Source organism: Arvicanthis niloticus, chromosome 3 (assembly GCF_011762505.2).
Source record: "Arvicanthis niloticus isolate mArvNil1 chromosome 3, mArvNil1.pat.X, whole genome shotgun sequence".
Lineage (NCBI taxonomy): Eukaryota > Metazoa > Chordata > Mammalia > Rodentia > Muridae > Arvicanthis > Arvicanthis niloticus.
The window spans coordinates 123,699,433-123,723,528 of record NC_047660.1 but is presented as its reverse complement, the minus strand read 5'-3'; the positions used below and the strand labels follow the sequence as shown (position 1 = coordinate 123,723,528).

At 41.9% G+C, this 24,096-nt stretch overlaps 1 protein-coding gene across 2 annotated transcripts in view; it reads right to left on the bottom strand.

Moving 5' to 3' along the window:
* The window catches only part of Trak2 (trafficking kinesin protein 2), a 59,193-nt gene that overhangs the window by 29,005 nt on the left and 6,092 nt on the right, over positions 1-24,096 (bottom strand). The window contains exons 2-3 of one of the 2 annotated variants that reach the window (XM_034498227.2): positions 19,270-19,369; positions 4,488-4,776 (exon numbers count right to left, since the gene is read on the bottom strand). In XM_034498227.2, the coding sequence (XP_034354118.1) occupies positions 4,488-4,578 (91 nt within the window). In that variant the 5' untranslated portion in view covers positions 4,579-4,776; positions 19,270-19,369. The remainder of the gene's footprint in view (positions 1-4,487; positions 4,777-19,269; positions 19,370-24,096) is intronic. The other variant, XM_034498226.2, reaches the window with a different exon arrangement.

Genomic DNA, 24,096 nt, shown 5'->3' with positions numbered 1-24,096 from the left:
TCTAGTGTTTACAAAGAAGAGTTATCTCTTTTAGCACAACTAAAATACTAGGGCTTAAAGCAGAGGAAGTAGAGGATGGCATATCCACCCTCCTACATGCTAGAGACCTGGCAGCGCTCTGTGGGTAGTATAAAGAAGCATGCTCTAACTGGCAAAGAACTAGTTTAAGAACACAAACCTTGAAAAGTCACATTTCTATTAGTTGGCCTGAACTCACAAAGGACAATTTAAAAAGTTCAATGCAAAGGCTGGTACTATCACACATCTCCATTCAGCTAGAAGATAAGCAATGGCTTCATAACCACAGAGATGTGGTCCATTTAAGCTTTAATCTAAGGAACCCTTAAGCCCTGGCAGAACTATTGCAGAGAGTCCTGAGAATGTATTCACAGTGGTGATTATGTCCAATCTGCTCACTGCACACATTACAGACTGCTGTTCTGCACGCCTGAGAGACACTGACTACAAACACATGCAGACAAGGTGCTGCAGGACCTGACGGCAATGAAGATCCCAAGTAAATTATCACTACTGACGCCCCTCACACTTCCTCCCTTCCAGGCACACTGCCTCCATTTAGGTCCAGGGGTTATGTCTGATTTTCTTAAATATGACTTCAAAACCGGGCTGCCCTGAACACACTCAAATCATCCTCTACACTGTCATCCTGTGACTCTCCAGAATAACACACACACACACACACACACACACACACACACACACACACACACACAGCTCTATTTCAGTAAATACCTGAGGCAATTAAACTAATTGTAGAATAAAGAATACTAACATGTTGTGAGCCGACTTTTAGCAGAAAGCGGCTATCAGCTTTGCAGCCATCTTGAGCCATATACCCTGACATGAGACTTGGATTACAATAACTACAACAACTGAGCACACTCTGATAACATCTTGCTTTAGATACCCAGGACTTTCCTTGGGTGTGTGAGATTAAAGGTGTGTGAGATTAAAGGTGTGTGATTTAAGAGTATGACTTAGAGATCAGATTTAGAGACAAGACCTAAGGGCGTGACTTAAAGGCATGACCAAAAGGCATGGCTTAGAAGTGAGACATATAAAGGTGAGAGGCAGACAGAAGAGAGGGGATAGAATCAGACACTTTAGGGAGAACAATTTGGAGTAACAGAGATTCAGACACTAGGAGTAGACATTAGACACTCAGAAGAGAACATAGGGAGTACAATTAGGAACTAAAGACTTGGGACTTGGACTAGGAAGAGAGACTGAAGAATAAACGGGATTGAATCGCACTCTGTCTGATCTCCATTCTTCGAGTCCTTCCTCACTCTCTCTCTTGCTGAACCCCGACCCGCGGACCAGATCAGCAGCTTGGGTCAGGATACAGTGGCCACCAAGTGCGGAGTGGAGAGGGCCTCAACATTTTTGGCTGCCCAAAATGGGCCAGCCTAGGCCTCAACATTTTTGGCGTCCGAACGTGGGACTAGTGCGGTTCCCAACACTAACATATGAACCCATATAAAAAAAGATTAAACACAGTCTTGAAATAAGATCCTTATCATCAGATGATTTCTGAACACAAAATTAAACTAAGGAAACTCATATAGAATATATCACAATTATATAATTCAACATCTAAAAATTTAGTCATGTGATTTTTACACAGATAGCATGAATCTATAAATGGTTAATAACTGCACATGGAAGCACACTCCACGTCATTAGTTATCAAGGAAATTAAAGCCCCCAAGAAGCTCCAGCACAGATTACAGGAATGGGTCAAAGCAATGGAGTGACCTTACCATGTGCTCATGCTATGGGGCAGCAGTCAGCAGGGCAGAACTTGCAGCCTCTGCTGGTCTCAAAGACAAGTTTAATCAGAATACAATCACACTCACTCTTTCATGGTTACTCTATGACTGCTTTTCTGTTGTAACAGCAAAGAAGGTTAAAATATTTTTTTAAAAAGCACAAATAAAAAATTCTTGCCAGGCAGTGGTGGTGCACACCTTTAATCCCAGCACTTAGGAGGCAGAGGCAGGAGGATTTCTGAGTCTGAGGCCAGCCTGGTCTACAGACTGAGTTCCAGGACAGCCAGGAGTACACAGAGAAACCCTGTCTCGAGAAATTAAAAAAAAAAAAAATCTTGTGGGCATGGTGGCACATGCTTTTAATCCTAGCATAGGAAGCTGAGACAGGCTAATCTCTGTGAGTTCAAGGAGTACACAGAGAAGTGCTATCTGGAAAAACCAAAGAAAAGAGAGAAAGAAGAGAAGGGAGAAAGAAAGAGAAAGAGAGAATGAAGGAGGAGGAGGAAGAGAAGGAGGAGGAAGAAGAGAAGAAAAAAATGATATGTACAGTACAGCCTATAGTACAGTCTGGCTTTAAGTGAAATGTTTCAACAACAAAGCCTTTGCTATGTTTGGGTCAATCAGTAGATACATTTGGGTTAATCAGTAGAGGCTGAGAAATTGTTTTGAGACTGTTTGAACCTTGAAGAAATGTCTCTCTAGAGAATCTGTACTTGGTGCTCCATGAGAGTGTGCAGCTGCACCAACCTTCGTCCTATGGCATTCCTGGCTAACCTAGAGTTCTTACTTTGATTATGACTAGCCATGGACTGAGATTTGTGTGGGTTGTCTGCTTACAGTGGCAGCAAGGGCAAGATAACTTCGGTAGCTGAGATCTTTCCAGCCCCAATTAACCTTGTATAACGTTCAAGTAAAGTAACTAGAGTGAGCTGGCTGGTGTCAGTCTTTTCCAAAAAGGCTGAACCCCTTTGCTCCTTTGGAAAATGAAGGCTTAGCTCATGGATGAGCTTCTTTCTCTACTGTGTCATCTACAACCGATATCAATCAATAGAAAAACCTCAGAAAGCACCCTGCTACAAAAGGACAAACTCAATTCATCTGAAATTCTAGTATATGCAAATCTCATCCACAGAAGTACTGAGTGGGCTGAGGGCTGCCTGCAGCTGGAAGTGAGGGCTGAAGATCTGGATGTGAGAGAGCTTGCTTTACAGACCTTGACTGCACTGGTTACATATTGGTCAAGACTCAACACTACGCTTAACATGGGCACTGTTTTCTATACCTTAGTAAACATATGATGATAAAGCTGGATTTAAAAAGACAGCCTTGGTTTCATCTGGGTTTCAGAAGAATTCAGAAGGTTTTGGACTTAAAGCTTTAGAAAAGCAGGACTATGTACTGACAGTGTTTAATTACACCATGTTTTATAACAACTGGTTCTGGAGGAGTAAGTATATAAATACATTCAATACAGTAATATATCTTTAGCAAATACAAATCTAATAAATGAGATAGTCTAGAAAAGGCTGCACAAGTCAGGGTTTGTGAGCTATTGATTATTAATATGCTGATGACAATGATGTGTCTTCGGTGTACATGCAGGCACATGTGTGCCACAACACGCATGCGGAGATCAGAGGAAAGCCTTCAGGAGTTTGGCTCTTGCCTTCGGTCCTTGTTGGGACACGGTTGCCCTTGTTTCTGCTGTGCTGCACAAGTCAGGCTAGTTGGCTGATGCACCTTGTGTCGGATGCCTCCCCGCCCCCATAGGAGTGCTGGGATTATAGAAGCGTGCTGCTGCGTACAGCTTGTTTTGTTATATGGAATCTGGGGCTTGAACTTGAGTTATGAGGTATGACTGGCTACTTCCTTCCTCACTGAACCACCCCCCAGTCTCCATTTAGTGAGGTTTAAAACAAAAACTTTAGGAAAAATACTTGTGAGTATTCTGAGTCTGTAAAAAGACTTCATTTACGTACCTATTTTTCTGTGTCTATGTGACTATGCACATGTGTATATGTAGATGTACACATGGAGACCAGAAGAGGACGCTAGATCACCCCTTTGCTATCGCTCTCCTCCTGCTCCTTTGAGACAGGGGCTCTCCCTGAATTTGGGGCTTATGTTTTTTAGCTGAGCTAGAAACCGAACAAGCCTTAGAGCTTGTCTGTCACTGCCATCCTCCCAGAGTCTGGTGCTACAGGCATGTACAGGGCACCCCCCAGCTTATTACCCAGGGGCTGGGATCCAAACTCTGGTCCTCATGGCAGCACAGCAAGTTCTCTTATGCTCCTTTATTTTTATTTTTTAAAAAATTATTTATTCTTGCAGATATAACATCAAGGGCCTACAACCTTGTCGACATACCATTCCAAATCCCAAGGGCCGCTAGTGTGCCAGACTCTGTGGTCAGATGCGTGTAGGTACATAATCATAGGATTTATGGCTTATGATTCCTGCTCACAGGGGTTCAGTGGATATATGGGAGTCAGACACAAAGAGCTGCAGAGAAGGCAGGTTTTGCTAATGTGAGAGGAGACCAAGGACAGATGGATTTAAGTCAGTCTATCTCAGGGACACCAGGCTACACAGGGAGGATGGGGCTTCATCACGGCAGGTCATGCAGGCCAGACTGAGGAATGTACACTTTGTCTTGTAGGAAATAACACTTCAACATCATCAAAGTGGACTCACCAGTGATGCTCTCCGAGTCTCTATGATTGCTACTCATGAGGTCTTCTTCACCTGTTCGTGACCTGAAAATGGCATTCTGGGATTGACTCATGCAGAATCCTTGCCTGCTTTGGTTGAAAGGGGCAGCTTTCGTATGAATCGGAGTAAAGGAAATCCATTAAGCCATTTAGTAAAGAAATGGATGTGGTCATATGGATATTTTCTGTAGGGCAGCTTTTCTGGGATGAGTCAGGTGACATCTGCAGCTGTAAATGCTCTCATGTGGTTACAATCCCTGGACAGTCATGGCCTAAAACAAAAACCAGAGCGGGTGGTTAGAACTCAGCATGCTCTTTAAAACAGGGTTCTAACTACCCGACACGCCTGTCATTAAAAATGTGTATATCTAAGATATACAGAACAACATGAGTGAACCTCAATACCAAAAAAAATAAAAATAAAAAAAATAAAAAAAGAAAGAGAGAGAGAGAGAGAGAGAGAGAAGAAAAAAATCAGCTCATGGTTTATGACTGCATTTTTATAAGACTTCAAGGAAAAAACTACCACCACCAACACATCTACAGTGCCAAAAAGCAGATAACTGGTGGCTGGGTTAGGAAAAGACTTAGGCCCAGGAGAAGCGTTTGGGGAATGACACATGTAGCCCTAGTGATGGCTTCAAATATGCATGAATATGATGCCAAACGTAATCCAAGTACACGCTGAAGCATGATGTTGGTACATGTTACACTTCAATGTGGCTCTACACTTTTATAGAAAATCAACTCTTCACTACACTGACCTATCACAGACAAGTGAAAGAGTGCAGCAGCGCAGGCGGGGCGGGGGGGGGGGGAAGGGGGGGATGGAAGCCCATGCTTGCCAGGGCTTTCTACTGTATGTGGAACAATGAAATGCTACTTGAAGGCAAACTGAGATGGTGGAACCATGTACACGACAAACCAAAAGCAACTAGTATAATAACTCAAGAACTGCAGATAGTCAATAAAAGGGACAAGATGGTGTAAGTTGTTCAACTCCGGCCACTACTGGCATTTGGGTCATTTGTGTGGACCACACTGGATGAACCTTAGCAACACTTTCCGAGTCCTGACTAGGTGCTAGCAGAATCTCCTTTCTAGGCCTTCTCTCAGATTCAACACTGCCAGATGTCCCTGGAGGCAAAACTACTCCTGGTGGAGAACCACTGATAAAAAAGAAACTCAACATCACTCAAAATAAGTCAAAATGTAAATAAAATATTTTTATTTGCTAGACCTTCAAATGCTAAGCTTTACTTATTATTGGATAGGGCCGAGACAAAAGCCTGTTTCAGAGCTCTGCTGATAACTGTGAACTGCTACAAGATTTTAGAAAGACTTTGCCATGTCTGCCAAGCTTCAGATGCACAGGAACTGCAGCTCAACAATTCTACCAACAGAATGGATACAATGTAGATATTCACAAAGCATGCACAGACACAGGGACAAGAATGCCCACATATTAAGTACTGACTTAAATAAATATGACTTAAGCCTTTTTTTCCAGAAGCACACATTTAAGTGGAATGTCTATAATGATAGGTTTTAGTAATGCATATATGTAATGCACAATATTTTAGTAGTTCAACAATGTGCATGGGTCAGAATCCAGGCCTGGAGCATTGATCCCAATACTCAGGAGGCGGAGGCATGGGACTGTGAGTTGGAGGCCGCTTGGGTTACAGAAAAAGTTTCAGGGGAGCCTACACAACTTAATGAGACCTGGTTTCAAAATGATCAAAGAGCCAGGCATAGTGGCATACTCCTATAATCCCAGCACTTGGAAGGCCAGAGGCAGGTGGATCTCTGAGAATTTGAGGCCAGCCAGTACTATATAGTGAGACATCATAAAGAAACATCAAAACAAAACAAAATAAACAAAGGTTGCGATGCATTTTATATACATACACACATTCATATGTGTGTGTGTGTGTGTGTGTGTGTGTGTGTGTGTGTGTGTGTGTATGTGCGCCTACTTAAAACAAAGAACAACAAAAGCAGAGACTTATCAGGAACTTATTCAGCTGGGTATGGTGGTACGATCTATAATCTCAGCACTAACTGGGGAGAGGCAGGAGAGCCATGAATTCAAGACTCCTGTGAGAGAGAGATGGGAGTGGAAGGAAGCGGGTGTTCAGTGCTAGCTAGAAGCTTTGCTTTACATAAAGACAGCTGTTGAGCAGTCACAGCTGCTTCTGATAGGGCTACTGCATCTTCAAGAAGTTATGCCTTATGTCTAAGAAATAGAGAGCAGAGAAAAGAACAGCCAGTGAAGAACACACTTAGAAACAGGAGGGAAGCAAGTCTCAGAGACAAAGTGAGCAACAGAATCAGAGAAGTCAAAGGGGAAATTTGAGAGGCTTAAAAATGAATAGTGACTTTTTGGAGGACACCGTAGTTCAACAGTTAGACCTCAAACCAGGCTGGTAAACAAATTACAAAGTAAGAGAGGAGTTTAGTGAATATAGATCAGAATTTCCCAACACATAGACTTTCAGATTTTCACAAAATCTTCTGTGGTTACTGGCACAGGGTTTCCATTTCTGACCCTTTCTATTACCTCCTTTCCTTTTGAGATTTTATTTTTATTTAATGAATGTAAGCGTTTGCCTGTGGAAGGGATCCCCCTGAAGCTGGAGTTATAGACAGTTGCGAGTTGCCATCCAAGTGCTGGGAACTGAACGTGGGTCCTCTGGAAGAGCAGCCGGTGCTCTTAACTGCTGAGCCATCTCTCCAGTCCCATTCTATTACTTAAAATATTTTATAAAAACCCGAACCAAAACCAGAATAAGCAACAGTCCTTTCCCCACAAAAAGTTTATAATTTCATGTTTGCATAACAAAATTTAATTTTTCTATAATTGAATTCTGATAATTTTAATAAATACTTAACATTTCTTTTACATGTGCAACTATTTTCCTGGGATGAGTCTGCAATTCAGTAATGTGGACTAGGCAGTGCAGCATTAAGCAAAGCTCACGATATTTGTTAGGTGCCATGAGTCTTGCCATCGAAGACCATTTTCAAGTTCTAAGGGCACTCTATGGTAGACATTTAGCTTCCCCATAGTATCTTGCTATTCAGAATTGTGATTTCCAAACCAACCCCCACAAAGGGAAAAGAAATATATTTAGAAGAAACCAATAGATTGACCTCCTGAACTGGAGAGGAAGAAGAAAGAAGCCTCCTCTGGGTATATCACATCTAGGAACACAGATGAAATGTTAATGATGCTCTGTCCACATCCGTGACTTTTCTATGTTGTGTGCATGTCAGATATAGTTTTTAATCCATCTTTTTAAAAGTTAAAATACCCCAAACCTAGATGTGAAATAGAGTTAGAATCTAGGGACACAGAAGGTAACCCAGTGACGAGCCTGCTATGCAAGCCTGAAGATGAGGCCCATTAGAAAGCCTGGCATAGTGGTTCATGCTTATAACCCCAGTATTGGAGAGGCAAACTAAGCTGGATCCCTGGAGCGTCACAATCAACTTCCCTAGTCTATAGGGTGAGTTCTGGGCCAGTGAGAAACAGTCTCGAAAATAAGGTGAACAGCTCCTGAGGAACAACCTCCGCCCCTACCCCCAGGCACAGGAACCTGCATACCTGTGAACACAACATATACACAAAGAATCTAGTAATGTATTTTAAAAGCTAGAATGGCACTGGAGATGTAAGAATGACCTTGTCATCAGGCAGCTTGTCTGGTGAGTGGCCAGCAAACTACTGCCAACATCCATATTTGGTCTGTCACCTGTTTTTGCACAGTATCAGCTAAGAATAGGTTTAACTTTTAAATGACTGGAAGAAAAAAACACTTCACAATGTAAAAACAAGACAATTTAATTTTCAGTGTGTACAGATGAATACTGTCCTTTGATTGCATTCATACTCCCTGACAGCTTAGAAACTGTAGTAATTGTGCCACTGGCTGTACATACACAGCTAGCAAGATATTAGGCTGTCACACATATACATACATGCAATGTGATACTTGTCAGAAAAATCTTTCTAACCCTTGATCAATATTAAAGTAATTCAGTCATCAAAATACTATTATGTAAAACTAAGGTTTCCAAGATCAAGTTCTGAAAGCTAGGTGTCCTTCTACATGTATACACACACACACACACACACACACACACACACACACAACTTGTAATTAGACTAAAGAAACAGACTTCTACCCTCTACACCCATAAGTGTACTTAAAAGTTAAAAGGCCTTTTTGGGAGTAGAAAGCGACAAGCTTGCCTGTGAAGGGGTAGAGGGTGGTGAAGAGAAAAGGAAAATGTAGAGAACTGAAATAAAAACTGTGGTTTTTCTTCTTTTTCAATCATGACTTGCTCAAGACCACTGTGAAAACTCCAACTGTGACCTCGGGGCCACTGCTGTCGCTCTGTAACATGCCAGTTGCTTTCTTCTTACACTTGAGCTGTTGTCCCCCACCCCCAATTCATTTTAAGATATTATTTCCTGAATTTCTGGCTTACTCTGAACTCACTACACTGTGGGTGAGGATGACCTTGAACTTCTCATTATTCTTATTCCATGTCCTGGAATTACAGGTATGAGCCACCATGCTGTTTCCCTTCCTTCCTTTCTTTCTCTTTCTTTCTTCTTGAAAAAAGCCAAGCATGTGTATGAATGAGTGTTTTGTCTGCATGCATGTCTGTGCACTATCTGCATGCTTGGTCTCTGACAAAAATCAAGAGGGTGTCAGATCCCTTGAAGCTGAAGTCACTGACAGCTGTGAACCACCACGCTGGGCATTGAACCCAGGTCCTCTGAAGAGCAGCCAATGCCCTTAACCTCTGAGCCATTTTGCTTTTTTCTATTTATATATATCACCTAAGAATACAATTGTTTATATACAGGTTTTGATCATGGGTCCCACCCCTGTGCTATAGAGATCACTGTTTAAATTTGCTCTGGAGTTTTGTGGGTGATCTGTTCTCAGCACTTGCATACAAGTAGAGAAAACTAAAGTGAACACAGGTGTAAGTCCAGGTGAGAGGCATGCAGAAAGAATTCGGACCTCCAGGGCGATCTGGGAAGCTGCCCAGCCTGCACATGGCACACCAGGTCAGGGGTGATTTAGTAATGCAGCAGTTTTCCTGGGAACACCACAGAACACGCCCCAATTGAACTTGATCTTCTTAGCAAGGTCAGTTCACAGTGGCAGAAGGGACTGCAGTACTGTTTATATTTCTTGATGTTAGAGGCGGAATTTTACTCTGATTTACTGTGATTCTGACCTTGTGCCCATTGTTTAGTATTTTAGAATTTAATTTTTTTTTTTTTTGCCAAGACGGGGATATTTACAAATAAGAGGGGTCAGATTAGATTATAAAGACTAAATACAAAATAAAAATCCCTAGTTTGGCAGCTGAGACAAAGCAGACAATCAAACGCTCATTCTCTTTAGCTTCTCTCTCTTTCAAGCCCGAGGAAAAGTGTCTATATCTGAAGTTCCTGCACATCTGAATACAGAACAGGTACATCTGAAGATCAGCTGAGTAATCTTCCCTCGGAAAGAGACAAGGACCAAGAGGATCCAACAAATGTCCTAAGGCTGGCCACTGGGGATTATCACTAGAGTTCATTCCCCAAGGACTCGCAGGAAGCTTGTTTGTAATGGTAAGTCTTATAGGACCATAGCATGCTGGCCAACTGCATAGGCACTCCCCGAAGCTCTAACTTAATGCTTAACCACCATCAACATGTGACCTTCCAGTTCTGGAGGTCAGAGGAAGGAACCGGCGCCACTGCCTGGCACCAAGGTGTCACCAAGGCCATGCTCCAGCGGCTTCCCTTGGCTCTGGACCTCTTCTCCATTTTGAAAGCAGCAGCATGGAGTCCTGGAGCCTCCTCCTCTGCTTCTATTGTCATATTACTGGCTTTTTCCCCTTATAATCAATGTTTAAGGCCTAACTAGATAACCCAAGATAAACTTCTTCTCAAGATCCTGCCTGCAAAGTCCCTCTGCCCCAGGTAACATTCACAGGTTCCAAGAAGTTGGATCTTGATGGCTGTGATTCAGGTGCTCACAGTGGCTCAGAATGTGAATCCCAGTGCCAACCCTTACTGGTTCTATGACCTGATCTCTCTTCCCTCATGTGTCCCCAATGGGTAGAACTCAGATGACAGGCTTGGCGGTAAGTGTCTTTCCAGCTGAGCCATCTCTTAACCCCGGAATTCTGCACAAATTACTTTACCATGTTTCATTTGCTAAATGGGCTTAATAACAGGATCTACTTCACGGGCTTTGCGATGAGGATTAAGGGGGTTATGAGAGCAGCAGCCTCAGAGGGTCACTGGGGCAGTCACATAACAGCTGCAGTGTGGGATGCTATTATTCCAACTGTCACTAATAGAACAACAGGAAGGCTTACCATCCACAACTTAATGGCATCTTCTCTCAACACAAGAAGCCATGCTTCCTAGCTGTCCTCTGACAGTGGACTGCTCTGGGGACAGTCATATTTTCCCTTTGATGTCTGTGGAACAGGAAGCACAGTGCAGAGTCCCAACTCTCAGAAACTGAACTCTGGCAAGCGCTCACAGTAGGTCCTCAGCACCTCTGTGTTCTCCCTGTGTCACCATCTTTCTCTGGTGGCACTTTATTTAATCTTTTCAGAAACAACCGCTTTTCTCTACAAGCTAGCTACCAAGTCAAACATGGCACATTTAACCAGAAACAGACCTCTGTAAATCATGCACATTTAGAAGAAAATCAAGTAAAATAACCAACTAAATTTGTTTAAAGAAGAATGGGACTCAAAATGAACCAACAAAACATGCCACTGTTCTAATCATTGCTGGGAGAACACACCCCGACTAAGAACTGAGTTAGCTCAGCCACGGAACTCAATGGCCGACAGTGATAAATATAGGCACTGTGCCTAAAGAAGAAGTTGATACTTCCTAAAAACAGGATACTTTGGCAAAACAGACCCATGGAACAGACTAGAAACTCAAGGAAATCCACCTTATGGGAAGGCAGAGCCTGGACTTACAGCAAATACAGATTTAATGAACATATTGAAAATATATCTCAAATTTTATTTACAAACAATACTTTGGGGATTAATTAGAAACTCATATTGGCTGCTAAGTTGTATGTAAGAGTGGGAACAATGCCAATCAAGGACCTGCAACAGCTCCTTGGGCAGAGGCAAACCAAGCTGGACCACAGATATGCTTTTAAAAATGAAATAAATTTATCTTTCTTCTATATGAAATAATTAACTTTTGACCAAGACTAACTAGTTGCAACATATCTGGCCATACTTTGGGCAAATTTGCCGAAACATCACAGGAACTACTGGACTACACCAGGACTGTCATGACTTTAGTACTGTAAAGGCATGGGGAGTGTCATCCCCCAAATCGAAGGGGGGCAGTGAGCAGCAGATATCTTGAAGGTGGAGAACACATACTGCGCCCAGCAGAGAGGCAGCAGCAAATGGGCTACACCCAGCACGGCTGCCTTAGCAGCTATCTGTTCATGTTCCTGTTTCTTAATTGCCTTTCAATTTAGTGACCAGTAGTGTTTTCATAATGTGAAATATATGGAGGCAGCTTCTGCTTATAGACAGACTGGACCCCAAAGGCTGTTGAATCCACGAGTTAAGCATCCCAACCCATGAATAAGATCCAGGCTTTGGGGGCCAACATCTCCTCTTACAGGATATATTTTGGGCTTGTTTGTCTGCTAACGTCAACATCTGCTGAGGTAGCTAACTCCTCCCTGCCACAATCTCCACCACCAGAAGGGAGGTGACCTCTGGCAAGGAAGGAGTCCACACCAGAGCTTCACCTGAAGATAAGAAAGGCTTGAGCCCAGGGCACCGTCTGCCGGTTTGATAAGTTTCCACAGATGCCCTCGGTCATCCACTGTGCACACTTAGCCTTTAAGCTCTTACATCCTAAGCCTGACCTGAATTCCCCTCTGAGGAGGCAGTCACTGCCAGCAGTGGTCCTCTGCCCATACCACTTCAGGTCAGCCGGGATTCTTCACCCCTGGCTGCTGACCATTCATGGCAGAGGCCTCTATCTTCACAGAACTGCCCTTCATAACCATCTCTACTATGTAGTGCCATGTTTGAGCTGACATTTTAATTTTGCATGCTATTCCTACTTTGAACCCACAAATCTATTATTGCCACTGCTTTTAAGGCAGAGGGAAATTTGTAGCATTTGATACTTTTGGAAACATGCTCTTGTGTAGCTCAGGCTGTCTTCAAACTTGCTACACAGCTAAGGAGGATCCTGGATTTCTGATCCTCCTGCCTCCAGCTCTTAAATGACGGGATGACAAATTTCATGCCACCCTGCTTAATTCGCTCAGTGCTGGGGTTGTCCCCAGGCCTTCATACACACCCATCAAGCACTCTACAATGCAACTTCACTCAAAATCCCAGTTACAAGTTATAAGGAGGGTCTGTGCTTCAGAAGATTTGTAAGAAAGTTCATCTACAAGGCGAGGTCAAGGCTTCCTGTCCTGCCTACTGCAGCATGTAAGGGGTTGGCTGCTTGCCACACACTGAAGAAACTTGGAGAAGTTTGGCCTGTCGCCTCCTAAACAAAGACATGTGCATTATCTGTAGTTTTGAAGCTGTCCAGCTCAAACTACCAGAGTAGCAATGGATACTGTTCTCTGTGCTTTGTTCAACAAATGGAATGGGGAGAAAACAAGAGGCTGCTGATAAATATCTGTGATTCCAGACCTGCAAATGACTCCATGACTCTGTCCTAAATACAGTTGAAAGGTCTAAAAAGCAACAATGAAGCAGGCTTTGTAGGCAAGGCGCAGGAGCTGCTCTCTCACAGAAAAGAAGTTCTCGACAGTCACTTTCATATCCATTGGGGGGAAAACCCAAAACAAAGGGCTAACAGGACCTTTTTTTTTTTTCAAAAAAGCAAAGTGTGATCTTTACTGGATATTTAAATATTATATTTTATCCATCTTGAAAATTCAAATTCCAGGTGTGCTGAGTACTAAATATTGCATTTAATAGAGATTACTATCACCCTTGGATTTTATTTTTTTATGCTACAAATTCTTAGTACCATAAAAGCCAAGCATGTTAATGCATGCACATACTGGTACTCAAGAGTTGAAAGTGAGAAACATTAAATACAGTCCGTCTTTATCTGTGCGGGACCATGAGCCAGGCTCGCCGCTGTTGTAGTGAGGAGCCATGAGACAGTCCACACTACACAGCTGACCGGCAGTGATTTTCCACTAGTTCTCCATATTCTTTAATTTGTAAGGAACTGACACTGAAAAATAATTATATTTGGTTAATTTAATCTCACTGTGTTTCAAATACCTCAATATGGAAATAGGAACAGTATTTACCCCTTATGGGATTCTTATGTGCATTAAATAAGTCAATATTTGTAAAACATATGTAATAGTATTTAATATATTGTAACTATTATCTATTTAATGTTAAATTGTTATTGTTAGTGTGTGTGTGTGTGTGTGTGTATGCAGTGAACATAGAGAAGTTAAAGGACAGCTAGAGTTAGTTCTTTCCTTTCACTGTGAGTTCTGGGATCAAAGTCAGATCCCAGGCTCGAGAGTCAAGTTCTTTTACCAGCTAAGCCATCTCCTGGTCCAATTATGTTTTAAATAAATAGGGTGTAAACTTAGGTACTCAAGAGGTAAAAACATAAATTGGAAATAAACCATTCCTGGCACCTGGTCATCTGGACACAGAAGAAGCGTAACTCGGAGCAACGTCTATCCATGTACCCTGCTAAGAGCCCTTCTCAAATGCACACCCCTTTTACAGCAGCCCGCTGTGCTGTCTGTGGAGCTGCTACCAGCCATGATGTAGGGGCTCAAAGAAGAACCACATGGCTCTGTAACTAGTGCTCTAAAAGAGCTTCTTATACAAAATTCTTTCTGATAAAAAGCTTACCACAGAATCCAGACTGCTGGAGGCATTCAAAGACTGTCAGGAGCGACTTGGCATCTTCACACCCAGAACTTCTACTCCTTGGTTTATTATCTACTCTTAAGAAATGTGATGTCAACTATAAAGAGACATGACTGAGATTGCTTCCTATAGCACTGTTCATGACAGGGAAACAAGGGAGGCCTACTCTTCAAAGCACAGGTAAAATGTGGTAGAGACACACTGTAGGGCAACATGTACCAGAATCAAATGCTAAGGTGAATAAAGCAATAATCAATTCTACTTATACAAGTGAAATATTTTCCATATTTATTTTGTATACTTAGTATTTATAAATATATTGAAATGTTTACCTTTAATGTGAGGAAAATGAAACTTTGATGGTATAGGGTTAAAAAAAAAGAAGTATTAAAAACTTATGAAATGTTTAAAACCCACTGCTCTTTTGTCAGTCAGCCATATAATTACTGTTACACCCCTTCCATTCTTAAAGGCTAAGCTTGTTCCTGGACACATCAACATGCACTGGATGCCCTGATTACAGCAGCACAAACAAGTTCTGCAATGTAAACTATGTGACACACTTCCTGGCACATTTCTCAGAAAGCCATCATGTTTCCTGATGTAACCTACCTGTTCCTCAGCAGGGTAGGTTCAAACTAACATAAGAGGAAAAGCAAATGAAAGGCCACAGAGCGGACGTCCTCAGGAGTTCTCAGGGGTTGGTTGCCTAGGTAGTGCTCTAATGCAGGGTTTGCCATGTTTAGGGTCGAACATGCTAAGAGTTTAAGCATGAGGCATAAAGTGCAGTCTCGGCCACCAACTTTCTATTCAGTTATTTTACCTTTCCAACACAAAAAGAAAAAATAACATGTACATATTCAAGTACATATTTTTGTTTCTCATTATAAATACAATAAGTGCATCTAAAAATTTAAGACAGCATACAAAGAATCAAATGAAAACTACTTGTGGCTTCACCATAATTCAAAAGACACAATATTTAGCTGTTAGAGAAATAGTTTTTTCCATGTTAACGCAGTAGCCACATAGCCATTATATTCACCAGTATTCAGTATTTAGAATGTTTAATTATATAATCAGCAATTATTTCCATTGATAATTTCTAAACAATTAGCAGGTTATTAATTCACTTTAAAACCCGAGAATCTGTAACAAGATTCAGTAAACATTCTCTGTAAAGAGTCAGGTACTGAAAGTTTTAGTGAAGCCATATACCATCTATTGCACGAGACTGCCATTCGCTTTTGTTAATTCTTTAAAAAACAAAACCAAACCTTCATTTATAAGATTAGCTAACTCTGACCCAACCTCTTCTGGCTGCCTTTGGATCTAGAACCAAATCCATGGCATGTTTGCACACAGTTAGAAGGACAAAGACCATCACACTCACACATCACACGTAAGCAAACTGAGAAAGCCATGCTTTTAAAACTACACTTCTCAACAGGAATTTCATTTGACGCTTGATGTCACAGAGTAACAATATTCAAGGACAAAGGAGTTATATTAAAATGCTTAAAACAACCGGATGTGGTGGCACATGCCTGTGATTCCAGCACTCAGGAGGCAGAGGTGACAGGAGGGGGAGAGGTCGGAGGAAGATACTAAAACAGACTTGCCTTCTATTTATATATCTTTAGATTCATGCCTTTCTTCCCTCTACCCCTTCAGTCTCGTTGTCATGAGCGGTTGGAAACATGACCATCTAGTACTATTCGGTAGTCACAAGTCATTTAGAGACAGTCATATGATCGCTTATCCAAAGGAAATGGGATGGAAAACAATGTTAAATATAGACTTCAAATCAGCAAGCCAGTGCTACGTTCAGCGAACAGTGGTGCATTCTTTTTTTTAAGAAAACAATTTAATGCTTAAATTCGATAGAATTTAAATAGGCATTATCTTCCCTGTGCCACCTGGCAAAAGAGCTACACAATGACATATAGTACAAAAATTACATTTTAATTAGTTTTTCAAGATAGGTTTCTTACAAGTTTAATAGGCAATACTGAAATAGTTGTAAGACTATTTAACTGAAAAAGTTGTTACTAAAAGCAACTTTCATCATTAAATTTTACTAAGTCCACACTGTCCACTGCTAAACAGCCGGTAGTAAAGCTTCTCTCAGGAGGAAGCTGTGGGGAAATATCTGGTAAGTGCCTGGGCCAAGACTGTGTTGCAGCCCAGCCCAACCACCAGGGAATGTGGAAAGGTCATTCAGGGTTGAAGGTCACAGGAGGCTAAGCTGCTCTGCAGGAGACTAGGAGAGCAACGGGCCTTTCCCTTGCCTAAGCAGAGGGAGCAGAAATCAGCAGATGGTAGCAGCACAGGGGCCACAGCTCAGGGGCCACAGGATACCAAGACTTTCAGAGCTCTTAGGGAGGGGTTTGGCCATCTATTTAATCTTGGAAGGTCTAGAACAGCAGTTCTCAATCTGTGGGGTGTGACCCGTTTGTGGAGGCTGTTGAATTACTCTTTTCAGGGGTTGTATATCAGATATCCTGTATGTCTGATAGTTACATTATGCTTCCTAAAGTAGCAAAATTAGTTATGAAGTAGCAACAAACATAATCTCATGGTTGGGGGTGGGGTGGGGCAGGGTCATCCCAAGATGGGGAACTGTGCTAAACAAAGGACTGCAGCATTAGGAAGGTTGAGGATCTCTGCTCTAGACATTCTGCTGATATGAGAGTCACAGACACATTAAAATATTAGCTCATAGGGTACTTTTGTCAAAATTTACATCCCAGGATATTACTTCAAAATCTTTTTAAACAAGGAAAATGTACATCAGATACAGCAACAGATAAAATGGGTAAATGGTAAAAAATGGATAAAGTTCTTTAAAACATGGGTAACACAGAGTAAGTAGTATAAACATGTTTGTGGAGTGCCTTAACCAAAACCAGAAAACATCTTGAGTGGAGGCATTTTATGTAACAGGTTCTGTAGATACTGTAATACGTCCACACTTCTGGGAGGAAGCAAATCCATCCCAGCAAGCCAGAAAGTACTTTCAGTGTTGAGTGGCAAAGTTAAGATACTGGATTACATCAAGGGTTGGCAGCTGAGCTTCTAATACCAACAACTAACTAAACAGATGCAACCATGCTGTCAGACTTAAGACTGTCCTGTGAAACCAAACAGCTAAGACCCTTTGAAACAGCACTTTCAGTACAGCAGTAAGGAATATCAAAATTCTAAACACAACAGCGAGAAGAAAATTTATGCTCATATATTCTCTATATCCTTTAAGAATAAAAATAATTTGGTTTTGGTTCCTATTCCTATGCCTTCAATGTCCTCAGTGTCTACACTTGTGGCAATCTGGGTTCTCAGGCAGATATTCCGATAAAGGAAACCGTGCTCAGTGTGGGGGCAGATCTATAACTCACGTCCCAAGTCTGTTCACCATTCTGTTTGTTGTGACACTTCCTCCAGACTTGGAAACTGAGCACACAGAGGTGACTTTAATATCTGGACCTGCACAGCTTGAGAGAGGAATAGACTTCTGAGCAATTCTAGCTCTTTGACCCTGAAGGCATAACCCCAAACATTCCGGTAAAATCCCAGACTTTCCTAAAGAGTATGCCAAATGAAACTAGATTCAGAAGTTTCTAAGATCCATTTCTAAGAAACAATTCATAATATCGACGTAAAAGCTTCCTGAGTTTCAATGAAAAACTATATTCACATCTCTGCTCTAAACTGGCTTTCCTAATACAGTGTCTAGCGTAGGCTGAACACATACAAACCTTGGCACTGACTTCAAAGCTTTCCACCCATAATCCTCACAGCAGCCCCAGGATGTGGACATTATTGTCACCATTTTATAGACATACTGAAGCTAGTGAGAGACAGGGATGAAACCCAAGCCTATTCTACAGTTGATACCTCTAACCTCTGAGGCCTGACAAGTGACTAGGAGGCACAAGAAGTTTATGTCATTTGAAAGGGCTTCAGAGATAACTATAAAACAATTTCCTCACTTTAAAAGCACACACACTGATTCTGGGATAAAGAAGAGAAAAGCAAACAAATCCTCAACTTGTACACACACACACACACACACACACACACATACACACACACACGTTATCTGGGGGGCCACAGAGATGGCTCAGTGGGTAAAGCTACTTGTTGCCAAGCCTGACAACTTGAGCTTGATATCTGGGACCCCCATGGCAGAAGGAGGGGAACAAACTCCTGAAAGTTGTCCTCTGACCTCCACATGTGCCCTCCCCCGACTCATACATACTGACACTAATAATAATAACAGCACTAATAAATACAAGCTAGATGAGAAGATAATTTTCATTTAAAGTTAAGACACAATAGTAAGGAAAGGCTAAAACTGGCTAAGGGAGAGGGGAATGGCCTGTGCTGACTCGGGTCACTTTCGTAAGCAGCAACTACTATATACAATGTGCACATACCTAAAGGTGTAATGTGAAGGCCTCCAAGATCAGCTTACAAAGACTTCTTTCTCTCTATACTCGGTGTACAAATTGCTTATTTATTTATTTAGTTATTTTAGATATTTAAGTTCACTTTTAATTTGTTTCTCTGTTCCTTGTGAGGCTATCAACCATCATACATGCTGGTGCCAGCACGCCTCTCCCCTTTCTAGCCCCATGTTGGGGTGAGAGACCAGATAACCAGGTTATCAGAGAAACCACAAGGTATCTGTTTGAGACTGAACCCCAGGACCTGTTGTTTTCCTACACCTGGCACTTCCTAAAGCACAAGGGATTTAGCTGGCAGCCTTCTCTTCCTTTGGCACTGCTGCCAAGCACTTTTCTCACCTGGCGTCTTTTTCCTCGGCTGGCTATGAACCCTCTGCTCTTTCTCTACTGCCTCCCAAGGAGAGTGGAGGTCGTCCTTTCTTCCTTTGTGAAAGTTTTCCTGTTAATCAATAGAGAGACCAGGAGTGGATTACACACACAGAGAGCTTCCGTCTTCTCACTGTGATTGTACTAGTGTTTACAGAACCCTCTTCTGCAGACAAAGTCATCCCAGAAGACAGTGAGCTCATCTGTTGTCTTTCCTCACTGCACTCAGAGCTCTTTGACATGTCTTAGTTTGCATGCCCCAAACCTAACAGCAAATGACACACAGCGACAGCAATGCCAGCCTACTGGATCACTGACTAAAAGTAAGCAAGCTAGCCGTATGTGGTGGCACAGAGCTCCCAGCACTCTGGAGGCAGAGGCAGGCAACGCTCTGTGAATTTGAGGTCAGGCTAGTCTACACATCGAGTCTAGGACAGCCAGGACTACATAGAGAGACCCTGTCTCAAAAAAATAAAACAACTAAGTAAGCTATTAGAAGCAATTTAACAAATAAAGTTGATTAGGGATACAATTTCAGTCCAGTAACAATTTTAAAGAAATTCTAAAAACTGCTGTACCGGCTTTGGGAAAGTTATGAGATGGGCACAGTGGTGTGAGCATATACTCTGATCTGGGATGGAGAGACCAGAAGACTCTAAGTTGGAAACTAACCTGGGCTACCCAGTGAGACTTATTAATAACTCCAACTTCATACAAAAGGGTTTGGTGTTGAATGACCTCTCATTTTATAGTAATAACAGCACCTAGGTACCTACTTTTCTTGTAGTGAATGGGGAAAGGATTGGGCTTGGCTCATTGCTTAGACTTCCTATGCTCTCCATTAAGTATGTGCAGTTGATTGACAAAGCATTTCAAACAAGCCTCACATGAGAAAATAATCAGATAGCTTAAAAGATTCACAGCTACTACTATAAGCCTCACTTGTAGTCTTTTAATTTTGTGACTAAAAGAGAGAACAAAATCAAATTCAGTAGGATAAAAAGCTATGGTTTCTTGGTTTGGGTTTTGTTTTCCAGTTGTTAAATCTATGCTTTGGGAACAGCGGTCCCATCTCAGACACATGGCTGCTGGTTTCTAGGCTCCTCCTCTCCTCTCCCAGACAGAGTGCTCTTTCTTAGCCAACAAGCTTCCCTTTGTGATTTATAGCACTGGCCTGAATAACCAACTCTCAACCCTCTACATGACATGAGTGCAGGGCTTTGGTGCTGGGACCCCAAACACCATTCACTCTAAAAAATTATCAATCTTTTTGAAAAGATGCCTTTTTGAAATTGACTACGTTTTAAATACAAAACAGTTAAATTCTCCCAAAGTGTCACAAAACCACACTGCGGTGTAGGGTTATTGCAAATGTAGTCAGCAACATGGCATCACACCACAGGCAAGCTCTCCATGGCCTGCTTGTCTGTTCTTTCTCTTTGGAGACTCTTCTACGTCAGCACTTTCTCACCCATCTCTGACTCCCCATCCCACCCCATCCCAATTCTTAGCAACTCTCACTCTTCACAGCAATGCATGCCTAGAATCTACAGCTTTCACAGGAACACTTGATTGGGGTAAAAACTCATAATCTCTCAAGGAAGAAACTGGAGCAGGGAGTGGTCATGGACCCCTAAAATCCAACATGGGAGACTAATGCAGAAGGACCCCAGGTTTGATGCCAGCCTGGACTATATGGCAAAACTAACTTAACATATTTTTTTTAAAAGATCCTTTTCAGTTTTTGCCTTGTATGTACATATATTATTACAAAATAATTACATGTAAGCCACGTAACCACCCACTCCTGCCTTCTCTGAACTGTGGTCCACTGGATACCCCTGCCTACTAACTTCACCACCTTCTATGGCTTACCAACACACTCAAAATCTACAATTTTTGTAGTCAGGGTCTCACTTTTGCCTGAAACTTCCTAAGTAGCTCAGGCTAGCCTCCAACGTGTGATTATCATGCTCAGTCAATATCTTCTATTATTAAAACCAGCTAAGAGTATTAAAAACACCCTTCTTTGGGGCTTGGGGACTTCTCCCAACCACTGCTCTCTCAGGAGGTGCATTCAAGAGTCTTAAAAAGCATTTATTCTCATTTTTCAAGTCCCTCATCCCTCATACTCCATACTGGCACACCTGAACCCTCCAGAAACAGCTCTGGTTTTTCTACCACCCTTTGGTAACCAATCAAATCACACTTAGGTACCCTTCCTTAGCTTTCTTCTTCCCCTCGGACTTCCCGCTGAATTCCCTTGGTACTTTGAATGAAAAATTCAAAACTCATAGGAACCCTCGATCCCCAGATGGTGGTGCCCATTTGGGAGATTTTGGAACCTTTGGGGGGTAGGGCCTTACTGGAGGAAATATGTCACTAGGAAGAGGTGGGTTTTGACGTTTTATAGCTTCATTCCACTTCCGGTTTCTTTCCCTCTCTTCCTGTCCCTTCTTCCCTTCCTCCTCCCCGACTCCAATATCAGCTTCCGGTGCTGCTGGCTCCTCTGTGTCTATAGAACTCTAAGCCAAGATAAATTCTTTCTTAAGTTGTTTTTGGTCACAGCAACAAAAAAAGTAACTAATGCAACGATCCCAGCCTCTGTGGAGTCTTATGTGTGGAGCCTTCCTTCTGGTACCTGTTGGAGTCTGACTGCAACAACTTTTTGTTCTTGTTGCTATTTCTTTTCTTTTCCTTCTTTCTCTCTCTTCATTTGCCCTATGTCAGGAACCTCGTAGGCATTAACAGCACTCAGTCTGGCTCTTCAGTCCCTTCCTGAGTTCTATTCTTCTTTTCTTCATCCTAATGAGAATCCGTGGACTCTTCCCTCCCTCAGCACAACAAACCTGATCCATTAGCAATCCTGGAAAGTCTACAGCCACTGGGTATCTCAAATCCACCCACAACCGCCACCCGGACCTCCCTATCTCAAACTGTCACCATCGCCTGTTAGCCTTCAGGGGTCCCGGCAGGCCTCCAGCACCAGCTCTGCACCCTTCCTTCTCTCTAAGTCAGCAAGGATCATGTTTGTAAAACCAATCTACTTTTTAAATAATAGGGTTTTTTTTTCTCTTCTTAATGACAATCATTCTGACAGGGTGACTGGGGTGAGACAGACTCTTAAAGCAGTTTCAATTTGCATTTCCTGCAGGCTAAGGACACCGAGTAACTTTTAAGATACTTTCAGCCATCTTTACTTCTTCTTTTGAGAACTGTCTATTTGGTTCATTATTGATCCTAAAGGGGTTTCGGAGTTTAATTTTGGAGTTCTTTAGATATTCTAGATATTAATCCCCTGTCAGATCTGTAGGGCAACGATTTTCTTCCATCCTGAAGTCTGTCTCTTCTCTTTGCTGACAGTTTTAATTTCATGTAATCCCAATGATAATTCTTGGGGTTACTTCCTTGTGCTGTTAGAGTTTATGTAGCTCTTGAGTAAACACTCAAATGGCTAACAACACATCACAAAGATACTTGTATATCCATCCATGTTTATTGATACACTATTCACAATAGCTAAGAAACAAAACCAACTTAAATATCCACTAATAGGCAGATGGATAAGCAAAATATGGAACACATACACAAAAAAATTTATTCAACCATCAAGAATGAAATTACAATATCTGAAAGAAAATGGAGACCATTATTAAGTAAATTATTTACTTAATATATAATATTAATATATTATATTTACTTAATATATAGTATTAGGATATATTAAGTAAAATAAGCCTGTCGCATAAAGATAAGTATTGTGTGTTTTCTCTCATATGCAGAATCTAGATTTAAATGTGTGTTACTGGTTGAGTGTGGGGAGGGTAGAGCAGATACTATGAGAGGAGAGGACACAATCTTACAGAGGTAGTGGAGTACATGTGACATGAAGGCAGGAGAACCACTTGCAGGGAAAAGGAACGAGCAAGGAGGAGGGCAAAGGGAACAGGGTGTGTATGCATATACACATGTATGCATATACACATGTATACATACAGTATGTATACATGAAAATATCATAAGGGAGCCCATTACTTTGTACACCAACTTAAAAATTTAGTAACAAAAACTCCAAAACAGGCTCTTGCCTTCACCTGTCCCACTCTCTTCTACGCTGCAGCCGTCCACAGAAGCATGTCTCAAGCTTCCCATCGCCTCCTTCCCACACTCCTCTCTTAGCCTCAGTCACTGGTTCACTGCATGAACACCCTTCCTTCCAGTTCTCTATAATTGACTGCGACTCAGGCCTCAGCTCATCAGATGCCTTAGTGTCTGGTCTGTTACATTCATACATATATTATATTCACTTCCATGCCCTCTTGGGAAGAAAGGGAGATGCCATCACCCTTTGTTTGTCCTGTCCTTTGTTTGATGACCAGAACGGGAATTCAATGGTAGGAGCTCAAACAATTCAATAACTATCTGAGGCTTGTTATTTATAAATATTTCTTTAAATCAGAGGGCTTTTTGTTTTGTTTTGTTTTTCAGTGTGGGGGACTAACCTGGTACTACTGCTATATCTCCAGGCCAGAGGTGAAGAAGTAACTAAATTGTTGAGCAATTTCTTTCCCCACTGACTTCCATAATATATCAACCTTTGTTGTTGTTTGGTTTGGTTTGGTTTTTGAGACAGGGTTTCACTGTGTAACCCTGGCTGTCCTGGAACCCAGAGATTCACATGCCTCTGCTTCCCAAGTGCTGGGATCAAAGGTGTGCAGCCCCACCTGACTCAGCTAATTTATCAATTCTTAAATTACATCCTTTTAAAAAAAAATTATTAGACAGTTTTTTCCTTTTTTA